Raw genomic sequence first — 12850 nt, 5'->3', positions numbered from 1 at the left:
TTGTTCGAGTCCTTTTTTGTGGCTTTGGACCATCATATTGAGGCTACTTCTGCATTGGAGGGGGACAGAAAGCTGTGCGGAAATGGAGTGAGTGCAGTGTTTTAATTGGGAAACGTGCCAATTTAATCATATAAGAGTTGTGTTATTTAAAAAACAAAACTTTTTCTTTCTGTGGTCATATGCTGATGGTAGAGAAGGAAGAAAAGTGAGAATAATTTTACTTTAAAATAAAACTGTGAAATTGATTTTAATGAATGAACATCTGAGTATCTCCAGAAAAAATAGGCATCTATTCATCCTGACTCAAGGCATACGTATTTTGTTTAAAGTGATCTGAGAGATGGGAATAAGTACAACTTAAAAAAATTCTGCCCTGGTTTTGAGAAAGCCTGGCTGGAATTTTGCCTGTCCTAAATAAATGTGTGCAAGATGCATCATTAACTATTACCTTGCTGCCTGCTCTGCTTACACGGCCCAATAAGTCTGCTAGATTCTAGTTTTCATTTACCATGTACGTGCCAGAATCTGAAAGGACAACCTGATGGGGGGGAAGTTATCTGCCTTTCATAAAATTCCCTCTATTTCAGCTTTAATCGTAACTATTTTACTGAAAGTTACCTCAAAGCAGGCAGTTAAAATAGCTAATGCTAACGGCATGGTCAAATCTAAGTCTTCTAAGTTCTCAACCTTTCTTAATCTCAAAGCAGCACTTGCTTCTGACCAGCTCTGCTCAGCCTCTACCCATGGCCTTTGAAACTGCTTCCTCTCAGATGTCTGATGTGTTTTCTTTCCTTCTTTTTTTGGCCTTTTTTTTTTTTTTCTTTTCTTGGCCGTGCCGCCTGCAGTGGAAGCGAGAAGTCCTAACCACTGGACTGCCAGGAATTCCTGTCTGATGTGTTTTCTTGTCCTCCTCTTTTGCTGGGTGTATCCCTAGAGCCATGTGTTTTCCCCTGCCTTCATAAAATAGGTTAATTTGGGCGCCTCCTGGAGTGTTTCACTTAGAGAAGTAAGTTCTTCAGTATTTTTTATGTCTTTTTTTATTAGTTTGATTAGCATACAAGATCTTTTGGTGTAAAATTTTGCCACTGAATGGTATTTAATGATTCTTAGTCCCTGTTGGGAATAATGTAGAATGCTGTGGCTATTGCTATAATTTCTCCTTAGCGTTTGACTCTGGACGGTAATCAGTGATTGGGGAACGTGCGTGAATTAAACCCAGAATTGTGGTTAGAATGTCCGGGATCAGTAAGGGCCTTTTTAAATTTTGATAATTTTTTTGGAAGAGGGGTTTAAAAAAATAATGTGTTATGCCCCACTGATCCTCTTAAAATTATAACCTATTGATTTAACACCACTTTAAAAGTGGTGATACCGGGCTTCCCTGGTGGCGCAGTGGTTGGGAGTCCGCCTGCTGATGCAGGGGACGTGGGTTCGTGCCCCGGTCTGGGAAGATCCCGCGTGCCGCGGAGCGGCTGGGCCCGTGAGCCATGGCGGCTGGGCCTGCGCGTCCGGAGCCTGTGCTCCGCAGCGGGAGAGGCCACAGTAGTGAGAGGCCCACGTACCGCAAAAAAGAAAAAAAAAAAAAGTGGTGATACCTGCTCCCCTTCTCCCAGCAAAGAAATTCGGTGAGGAGGCTAGTGTGCACTCAATACGGTTTTATATATATTCCATCTTTTCTTCCAGCTTCTCTCAAGTCAATCCCTAGATGAAGCCGGACCAGCAGAGAACTAGCTGTGCATCTAGGTTGAATTTGAGGGGACAGTGTTTTGTCATAGCCTATCCTTCGGAATGGATTTTAGAACTTGGTGCTGCATTTATTCTGTTAAGGACATTGTTTATCATATTATGTAGAGCACCAAATAGAAATTTCCCTCTTGTCTTGGTATCAGGAGTAGTTTTATCTCTTGAGTCACTTTAAAAAATCTTCTTTTCCTTGATTTTAAATAGAACATGTAGGGCTTCCCTGGTGGTGCAGTGGTTGAGAGTCCGCCTGCGGATGCAGGGGACACGGGTTCGTGCCCCGGTCCGGGAAGATCCCATATGCCGTGGAGCGGCTGGGCCTGTGAGCCATGGCCGCTGAGCCTGCGCGTCCGGAGCCTGTGCTCCGCAACGGGAGAGGCCACAACAGTGAGAGGCCCACGCACCGCAAAAAAAAAAAAAAAAATAGAACATACATTATTTAAAAAAAAAGTTAAAATTCAAAAATTAATATGGACTAGTTCTTTAATATTGATTACCCATAAGGGCACTGATAGTCCAAGTTTAATGTTCTTGTATACATACTCTCTCTTTTTTTCTTTAATTTTATTTTTTGGTCGTGCACATGGCTTGCGGGATCTTAGTTCCCTGACCAGGGATTGAACCCGGGCCATGGCAGTGAAAGCCCAGAGTCCTAACCATTGGACTTCCAGGGAATTCCCTATACATACTCTTTCTTTTTTTTTTTTTTACATACTCTTTCTTAACGGCATCATGCTATTTAATTCTGCTACTTGTTTTTTCAACTGATGCATCTTAAACATCATGTATTTGTAGAGATTCCCTAAATCCTTTCTGGAACAAAGTATGACAGAAAAAAATACTCAAGTCCTAACATATGTACTAGAGACTTCAATGCAAGTCACCTAACCTCTCTGAGTGTGTTTTTACCATTTGCTGTGAGGGCATAGATTACATGGTCTGTAAGGTCTTTCAGCTCGGAAATTTCAGATTCGTAATTTCATTTCCTTTATAAATTGCCTTTCTGGTAAGAGTGTATTACATAAACTACAATTATCAGGATTATCCCAAGACTTATTTACAGATTTCTGTTCATTTAAAATTTTGTTTTAAAGTCATGAATCTATCTTTCTCTATATTCTTTACTTGAATGCTTTCTTCCCTTCTCAAAATCTGGTTTGTCTGAAATCTAAACTCCATAAAGCCTTCCCTGTTGATTTTGGCTACCAAGGACCTCCGAGTTTGCTGGCTACTAACCACACAATTCCTGAATGATGTATCCTAGCATTTTATTATTTCAATCATTTTGTGTCTCCCAGGGATTGTCAGACTGTTTTCTCAATTCTCCACAATCTTAAACATGAAGCTGCTACTTGACAAATAGTTCCCCAAATGGTTATACCTTCTTCGTAGAAGCCTTAGGACATTTGTTCCTAGTTTCTTAAGTTTCTACAGTGCCTTTGGTGACTTAGTAAGGAATTTTTATATTGACTGAAATGCCAAGAGATAGTCCTACCCACCTTTCCCTGGTGTGCCTGGAGCTCTGACAAACCCTGCTTTGCTACTTAAAAGAAATGCTCATAAGATCAATATGGGAAATGAGCTCCGTGGTACCGTAATTTCCATTTTAAAAAGGAAAGGTATATTTTTGGTATTATATTTATATGTACTTATATAAACAAACAAAAAAAACTGATTACTCAGACTCAAAGTCCAAATAGGTTTTGGAAAACACTATTCTTTATAACAACTGCCTTAACATTCAAAAATTGACAATTATTCCATAATTAAAACAAGGTAGACAACATTGTGCACTTTTATTTTTGTGAAATGTAAACTGAGAAGTACCATCTACCTTTCAATAATGGAGATACTGGTACTTTGTATGCATGAACTGCTTCCATTTTTGCTGCTAAATTCTTTATTTTAAAAGATTATAGAAATTAAAAAAAATTAAACAATGCCAGAGAAATTAAGGCGAGTCTCCCCTTCAAAACCTTCCCCAGCCCTCTATTTCCCAGAGGTAACCACCTGAACAATTTGTTTTGCATCTCCTCCAGACCACATAATGTTCTGCAACTTGATTTTATCATGTCACATATCATGGAGAGCTTTCCATATTAGGAATATAGATCTCCCACACCCTTTTTTTTAGTGGCCACAGGGTTGAAATTCTTTTTTTTAATTTTTATTGGAGTATAGTTGATTTACAATGTCCATGTTAGTATCAGGTGTACAGCAAAGTGAATCAGTTGTACATATATATATATCTCCACTCTTTTTTTAGATTCTTTTCCCATATAGGCCATTACAGAGTACTGAGTAGAGTTCCCTGTGTTATACAGTAGGTCCTTATCAGTAATTTATTTTACATATATTAGTGTATATATGTCAATCCCAATCTCCCAGTTTATCCCTCCCCCACCCCCCCCCCCCTTACTTCCTGGTAACTGTAAGTTTGTTTTCTACATCTGTGTCTCTATTTCTGTTTTGTAAATAAGTCCACTTGTACCTTTTCTTTTAGATTCCACATATAAATGATATCATATGATATTTGTCTTTCTCTGACTTACTTCACTCAGTATGACGATCTCTAGGTCCATCCATGTTGCTGCAAATGGCATTATTTTGTTCTTTTTCATGGCTGGGTAATATTCCATTGTATATATGTACCATATCTTCTTTATCCATTCCTCTGTTGATGGACATTTAGGTTGCTTCCATGTCCTGGCTATTGTACATAGTGCTGCAATGAACATTGGGGTGCATGTATCTTTTCGAATTATGGTTTTCTCCGGATGTATGCCCAGGAGTGGGATTGCTGGATCATATGGTAGCTCTATTTTTAGTTTTTAAGGAAGTGCCATACTGTTCTCCATAGTGGCTGTACCAATTTACATTCCCAGCAACAGTATAGGAGGGTTCCCTTTTCTCCACACCCTCTCCAGCATTTATTGTTTGTAGTTTTTTGATGATGGCCATTCTGACCAGTGTGAGGTGATACCTCATTGTATTTTTTATTTGCATTTCTCTAATAATTAGTGATGTTGAGCATCTTTTCATGTGCTTTTTGGCCATCCACACGTCTTCTTTGGAGAAATGTCTATTTAGATCTTCAGCCCATTGTCTTTTTGTTTGTTTGTTTTTTTGCCCATTGTTTTTTTTTTGTTTGTTTGTTTTTGGTTGTGCTTGCCCCGTGGCTTGCCAGATCTTAGTTCCCCAACTAGGGATTGAACCCACAAACTTAGCAGTGAAAGCAGTAGCCCTAACCACTGAACTGCCAGGGAATTCTGTTCTGCCCATTTTTTGATTGGGTTGTTTGTTTTTCTGATATTGAGCTGCGTGAGCTCTTTGTATATTTTGGAGATTAATCCCTTGTCGGTTGCTTCGTTTGCAAATATTTTCTCCCATTCTGAGGGCTGTCTTTTCATTTTGTTTGTTTTCCTTTGCTGCGCAAAACCTTTTAAGTTTAATTAGGTCCCATTTGTTTATTTTGTTTTAATTTTCATTACTCTAGGAGGTGTATTGAAAAAACATCTTGCCGTGATTTCTGTCACAGCGTTCTGCCTATGTTTTCCTCTAAGAGTTTTATAGTATCCAGCCTTATATTTAGGTCTTTAATCCATTTTAAGTTTATTTTTGTGTATGGTGTTAGGGAGTGTTCTAATTTCATTCGTTTACCTGTAGCTGTCCAGTTTTCATAGCACCACTTACTGAAGAGACTGTCTTTTCTCTGAAATTCTTAAGTGTTATTCCATTAGGGATTTATTTTTTTAATAAATTTATTTTATTTGTTTATTTTTTTGGCTGCTTTGGGTCTTTGTTGCTGTGCACGGGCTTTCTCTAGTTGCTGTGAGCAGGGGATACTCTGTTGCGGTGGGCGGGCTTCTCATTGTGGTGGCTTCTCTTGTTGCGGAACACGGGCTCTAGGCACGCAGGCTTCAGTAGTTGTGGCACATGGGCTCAGCAGTTGTGGCTCATGGGCTCTAGCATGCAGGCTCAGTAGTTGTGGCGCACGGGCTCAGCAATTGTGGCTCATGGGCTCTAGCGTGCATGCTCAGTAGTTGTGGCGCACGGGCTTCGTTGCTTCACGGCATGTGGGATCTTCCCGGATCAGGGCTCGAACCCGTGTCCCTTGCATTGGCAGGCGGATTCTTAACTACTGCGCCACCAGTCCCACCATTAGGAACTTTTATGAGATCAGTTGAACACTCTTTTAGTTAAGTCTCTCCTGTATTATTTAGACCATCCTTCCAGTAAGAGTTTATAATAACAAAAAGAATGTGTACACCCACCTCCTCATCTTTTTAGGAGTTTGGGTGTGATGTCAGTTGAGACTGACCTTCAACCAAGAAGCCATTTTCCCACCAGTCCTGAGGCTTATCTAAATTTCTGATGGCTGATACTGGGAATGTGCCTATTCCGGGAGAGACTGAGCTCATTTATGAAGGTGTCTTTATAAAATAACCACAGAGGTCTTCCCTGATGGCGCAGTGGTTGAGAGTCCGCCTGCTGATGCAGGGGACGCGGGTTCGTGCCCCGGTCCGGGAAGATCCCACGTGCCGTGGAGCGGCTGGGCCCGTGAGCCATGGCCGCTGAGCCTGCGCATCTGGAGCCTGTGCTCTGCAACGGAAGAGGCCGCCACAGTGAGAAGCCAGCGTACAGCAAAAAAATAAATTAATTAATTAAATTAAATAACCACAGACTCATATTGAAGCACACTTTTTTTTTTTTTTTTTTTGGGCCATGCTGCGCGGCTTGTGGGATCTCAGTTCCCCAACCAGGGATTGAACCTGTGCCCCCTGCAACGGAAGCGTGGAGTCCTAACCACTGGACCACCAGGGAATTCCCTGAAGCGTACTGTTGACTATAACATGCAATCCGAAAGAATGAAAGTTAAGAAAGCAAAAATACACATCCAAGGCACACTCATATAAGTCCATCATACTTCTTTATAGTTTTGGTGATATTGTACATCCCATGTGCTGTGATAAGATAACCTAGACTAGAAGACTGATGACCAGAATGCCAGCTTATTGATGACAGTGAAGACTGTAAATGCAAAGAGGAATAGACTACTTATGTCTGCTAGTTGAAATATATATTCTCTCCTATGAAAAAGCCTGGAAAATAAGTCAAAGTGCTATTATAAGTTTGCTTGGTTATTATGGACTTAGAATAGGGGGTGTGATATCCTATGCATGGTTTTTATCACAGATATATATCTGCAAGAGAGACCAGAATATTCACTTCTGCTGATCAGGACAGCCCTTCCTCATGCCCCAATAGTGCTAATACATACAGTATAACCATTGGATTCCACTCTTCCTAGACTTTATGTACACTATTTTCTTTCTGTTAAGTGCCTGCCATATGTCATTATACTCATGATATACTAACCATGTTTTCCTAATCACAAAGTATTTACAATATTTTTAACTTTTTATTTTGATAGTTTCAGACTTAGAGAAAGATTACAAGAAGAGTACTAAGAATTCTGATACCCTTCACTCGGATTCCCCAGATGTTAACATTTTCCACCTATTTGCTTTATCCTCCCATCTCTCAATGTAGCTTTGCAATAGAGTACATAAACCAGCGTGCATTGTTTTTTTAAAATTGAAGTATAGTTAATTTACAATGTTTCAGATGTACAGCAAAGTGACTCAGTTATTTTTATACCTGTATATATATACATATATATATACTTTTTTCAGATTCTTTCCATTATAGTTTTACGAGATACTGAATATAGTTCCCTGTGCTATATAGTAAATCTTTGTTTATCTATTTTATCCACCACATTGATCTTTAAACCACACAGTTCAGCTACGGCTGCTTAATTTTCTTTCATTATATTTCCTGTAACGTGACTATATCATTTCTTGCTTTCTTTTAAAATTTTAGTTCCTTACCCAGCCACTTGGGCTTAGAAGAGAACTAGTATTTTAAGTCCCTCAGGTAATAATTTATAAAAGTTACCATTTTTTAGTTTCTATCTTATTTTCTGGGCCAAAGTATTAGAAGCTTATGTTTCATCTAGAAGTCTTTTTTACTCCCCTACTTATCCTGTTTCTTTCGTTATCTAAATTTAGAATGTGGATGCCATTCCAAATCTTTTTTAAATATTTATTTATTATTTTTAAAATTTATTTATCTATTTGGTTGCACCGGGTCTTAGTTGCGACCGCGGGCTTCTTAGTTGCAGCATGCATGCGGAATCTAGTTCCCTGACCAGGAATCGAACCCAGGCCCCCTGAATCAGGAGCGCGGAGTCTTAACCACTGCCCCGCCAGGGAAGTCCCCATTCTAAATCTTCGTAGCAATACAAGAACAACCTCCAATACTGAAATTAATATGGTATTTATAATGGAAGGTCATTACCCTAGAATCCATTCTTCAAATCTATAAGCTAGAAATATTTAAAATATACCAAAAAAAATGTTTAGGTATAGGTGCAAATCTCCCTGTGATAGTCTGCATTTACCTTTTTTACTCTCTTTCGTACAGCTGCAGCAGATGAAGGGGGATGGAGGAGAGCAGGGTCATTTGATATTTTATTATTTTCTGAAGCCTCTCCAAGAGAACCTTTGCAGATTAATTTTGTCCTTTGAGTAAAATAAAATTAATGTCCTAAGAGCCACTATAAAATGCTTGGTCTCCAGCCTTCTCCTTAGGGTTCTGTTTCTGTATCTTGTAATATGACGATAGTTACTGTGTTACGGAAAGGTTTTTTTTCCTTTTCATCTTTCATCCTTTTTATGTTTAAGGAGACTGCTGTTTTATTAACCCCTGATATAGGACACTAAAGGAAAATCCCTACTGTTACCACTGAAGCCATGTTTTCCTCCAAGACTGGCCTTGACTTGACTGAATTTTATTTCTAATGTAAAATAGCTCTTTTCTTACGAAGAGTCTAGATTGAACACCAGGTACCAATTTATTTATCAGCATTACACTGGGAATAAAAGGCGCTCCTCCAAGCCATGAGGGAGAATTTCAGGGCTTTCAGGATTTTCAAAACGTCTTCACAGTTCTTGTGAACATTTTTTTTTTTGCGGTACTTGGGCCCCTCACTGCCGCGGCCTCGCCCGCTGCGGAGCACAGGCTCCGGACGCGCAGGCTCAGCGGCCATGGCTCACGGGCCCAGCCGCTCCGCGGCACGTGGGATCCTCCCAGACCGGGGCATGAGCCCCGCGTCCACCCGCATCGCAGGCGGACCCTCAACCACTGCGCCACCAGGGAAGCCCCCTTGTGGACATTTTCTGATTTGGGTGCACTGTGAGCCACAGGGCCTGGAGCTTGAAGTCATCCTCCGAGAACTCACACACAGGAGGGCCCTCAAGGCATGCATACCTTTCTTTAAGTCAAACTGCTTTTCCCTCTTAGATCTGGAATCCAGATCATTTTTTATCGGCAAAAATATAGACATTATCCTGTGGATAAAAGTTCACATTCTTTCCGTTCAGAGTAATGATTGTAAACTTGATCAAAGAACTCGGGAGGAGAATGGATGCATAGAGCAAGCAATCAGAGTTTTTTTTTTTTCATTTCATTCAAGTTGATGTAGTACACCATTATACCGCATAGTAAGAGCATTGTTGTAAAGAATATTAAATAAGTAGCACTCAGCAAAACAAGACAATAAGGGAAGGCTAGGATGTGGAGTTTCGGAGAGTTAATATTTCCTAAATTGAAGTTAGAGAAGTCCAGGAAATTGATAATTCTTAGGATAGTCTTATAGGAATGTGTGCCTTTAAGGAGTTTTATTAAAAAATTCTTTTCCATTATGTTTTATTACAGGATATTGAATATAGTTCCCTGTGCTATACAGACCTTGTTGTTCATCCATTCTATATATAATAGTTTGCATCTGCTAATTCCATCCCTCCCCCATACACCCTCTCCCTTGGCAACCACAAATCTGTTCTCTATGTCTGTGAGTCTGTTTCTACTTTGTGGATAAGTTCATTTACGTAATATTTTAGATTCCACATATAAGTGATATCATATGGTATTTGGCTTTCTTTCTGACTTCCTTCACTTAGTATGATAATTTCTTGGTCCATCCATGTTGCTGCAAATGGCATTATTTCATTCTTTTTTATGGCTGAGTAGTATTCCACTGTATAAAGAAGTTTTATTATTATTATTTTCAATTTTATTTATTTATTTATTTTTGGTTGTGTTGGGTCTTCGTTGCTGCATGCTGGCTTTCTCTAGTTGCGTTGAGCGGGGGCTACTCTTCATTGCGGTGCGCGGGCTTCTCATTGTGGTGGCTTCTCTTGTTGTGGAGCATGGGCTCTAGGTGCGTGGGCTTCAGTAGCTGTGGCTCGCAGGCTCAGTAGTTGTGGCTCACAGGCTCTAGAGCGCAGGCTCAGTAGTTGTGGCGCACGGGCTTAGTTGCTCTGTGGCATGTGGGATCTTCCTGGACCAGGGCTCAAACCCATGTCCCATGCGTTGGCAGGTGGATTCTTAACCACTGCGCCTCCAAGGAAGTTCCTATAAAGAAGTTTTTAACAAAGAATTATAAAATATAAAGAACAATCAAACAGAATTGAAGAATACAATAACTGAAATGAAAAATACACTGGAAGGAGTCAATAGTAGACTAAATGAGGCAGAAGAACAGATCAGTGAGCTGGAAGACAGAGTAGTGGAAATCACTGCTGATGAAGAGAAAAATGAAAAAAGACTGAAAAGAAATGACGACAGTTTAAGAGACCTTTGGGACAACACCAAGTGTGCTAATGTTTGCATTATAGGGGTCCCAGGAGGAGAAGAGAGAGTGAAAGGGCCTGAGAAAATATTTGAAGAGATAATAGCTGAAAAGGTCCCTAACCTGGGAAAGGAAACAGTCACCCAAGTCCAGAAGTGCAGAGAGTCCCATACAGGATTAACCCACAGAGGAACACACTGTAACCAAAATGGCAAAAATTAAAGATAAAGAGAGAATATTAAAAGAAACAAATAACATACAAGGGAACTCCCATAAGGCTATCAGCTGATTTTTCAGCAGAAACTCTGCAGGCCAGAAGGGAGTGGCACAATACTTAAAAGTAATGAAGGAGAAAAACCTATGACTACTAAGCATACTCTACCCAGCAAGGTTCTCATTCAGATGTTTTTTTTTCTTTTTTTCAGGATTTTATTTTATTTCCTCCAGGTCTTACTGGGATATAGACCCACAGCACTGGGTAAATGTAAGGCGTACAGCATAACGATTTGACTTAAAATCATCATAAAGGGATTATCACAATAAGTTTAGTGGACATCCATTATCTCATATAGATACAAAATGAAAGAAAAAATGTTTTTCCTTGTGATGAGAACTCTTAGGATTTATTCTCTTAAGAACTTTCATATATAACATACAGCAGTGTTAACTATATTTATCATTCTGAACTGATTCGGATTTGATGGAGAATCAAAAGCTTTACAGACAAGCAAAAGCTAAAAGAATTCAGCACCATCACATCAGACCAGCTTTACAAAAAATGCTAAAGGAACTTCTCTAGGCGGAAAAGAAAAGCCCATAAGCAGAAACAAGAAAATTACCGGATGAAAAGTTTACATTCTTTCTTTGCTAGTAGAAAAAGGGGGGAATGGAACGTTACCTGGCAAATAACAAAGAGCGATGCAAACACGAGCTGGTAACATTACTAATGATCGTAATCAAAGCATAAAAGTAGGGCTTCCTTGGTGGCGCAGTGGTTGAGAGTCCGCCTGCCGATGCAGGGGACACAGGTTCGTGCCCCGGTCCGGGAAGATCCCACATGCCACAGAGCGGCTGGGCCTGTGAGCCATGGCCGCTGAGCCTGCGCGTCCGGAGCCTGTGCTCCGCAACGGGAGAGGCCACAACAGTGAGAGGCCCGCGTACCGCAAAAAACAAACAAAAAACATAAAAGGGATTTCAGCGCGAAGAAAGGACTGGCGATTACACCAATAGCGAGAGGCGGTGTGAGAAGGAGAAAGAGTTTTGCAAACTGAAGCGCTATACTGTAACTGTTGGGAGTGGGCGGGGGGTCATCAGGGAAGTGAAGCAGGTGACCGTGATTAGGCTTCGACGGCCTCTTCTCGTCCTTAGCTTTCTTGAGCCGAGGCCATTATATTCGCCGATGCAGGTGTACTTCGCTGCCTTGGTCTAGTCAACTGAAACCAAGTCCCAAACTCACCTCTCCGGAGTGCCCGAAAGCCACAGACCTCCCATTTCCCCAGCCCGCTGGCGCGGAGCTTAACGCTCCCGCCCTCACCCGAAGGACTACGGCCTGCGCAGGCGCAACTCCTAGTCCCCGTCCCTACGCCGCGCCACGCTCCCCCTGCGAGAGCAGAGGGAGGCTGTCCTCGCGCGTCGCGTATTTTGGCTGGCGACTGCGTCGCGCAGTCTGACGCGCCTATTGCGTCACTTCCGCCCCCTCCCGGGAGGAGGCGCTGGGCCGGTGGCAATCCCCCGGAGGGAACTGCACTAGTACGACGGAAGATGGCGACGAGCGGCGGCGAAGAGGCGGCGGCTGCGGCGCCGACGCCCGGGGCCCCGGCAACGGAGGCAGACACGACCCCGGGCTGGGAGGTGGCGGTGCGGCCCCTGCTATCCGCGTCCTATTCCGCCTTCGAGATGAAGGAGTTGCCGCAGCTGGTGGCCTCAGTCATCGAGAGGTACCGGGCGGCGTCCCCGGTGGGGCGGGAACCGGGAGGGGGAGGGGAGGTCGTGCCAGAGGATCTGGACCCTCTGCCCGGCTACCTCCTGAGGCTCTGAGACCGCGGCCCTGGCCCCGGCTTCGGAGCTCCCCGGCCCTGGGAGAGGAAAGCTTGTCTGGTGTTCTTCCGCCAACCCGCGTAAATCCTGTGCCTCAATTTCCCTCGCGAGCAAAACTTTTGAGGACGCCCTCTCGGGAGGGCGTGGCCGGGCTGGTTTCGGAGTGATTTTGAGATGCATCGACCTCGTAGGGGAATGTTCCCAGGGCTGCCCCCTATGTTAAGGTCAAAGAGCTGATGAGTTTGCATTTCTCGTCAGCGCTCTTCCCCCTAGCCTGGGCCGTAGCGGAGCCCGGGGTTTAAATTGAAGATCTACCACATAATTTAATAACTGTCTCCCTGGTGCTGTAATTACTTGGGGGCACGTGCTGTTTCT

At 42.2% G+C, this 12850-nt stretch overlaps 1 protein-coding gene across 1 annotated transcript in view; it reads left to right on the top strand.

Moving 5' to 3' along the window:
• The first annotated feature begins 12163 nt into the window (after positions 1-12163).
• Positions 12164-12850, top strand: part of UBR4 (ubiquitin protein ligase E3 component n-recognin 4) — a 127476-nt gene continuing 126789 nt past the window's right edge. Inside the window, 1 exon segment of the mRNA XM_032608200.1 lies at positions 12164-12375. Within this exon segment, the coding sequence (XP_032464091.1) occupies positions 12200-12375 (176 nt within the window). The 5' untranslated portion in view covers positions 12164-12199.

The sequence above is a fragment of the Phocoena sinus genome, chromosome 1 (assembly GCF_008692025.1).
Source record: "Phocoena sinus isolate mPhoSin1 chromosome 1, mPhoSin1.pri, whole genome shotgun sequence".
Taxonomy (NCBI): Eukaryota; Metazoa; Chordata; class Mammalia; order Artiodactyla; family Phocoenidae; genus Phocoena; species Phocoena sinus.
The sequence above is the reverse complement of the archived record's forward strand: the minus strand, read 5'-3'. Positions and strand labels throughout refer to the sequence as shown.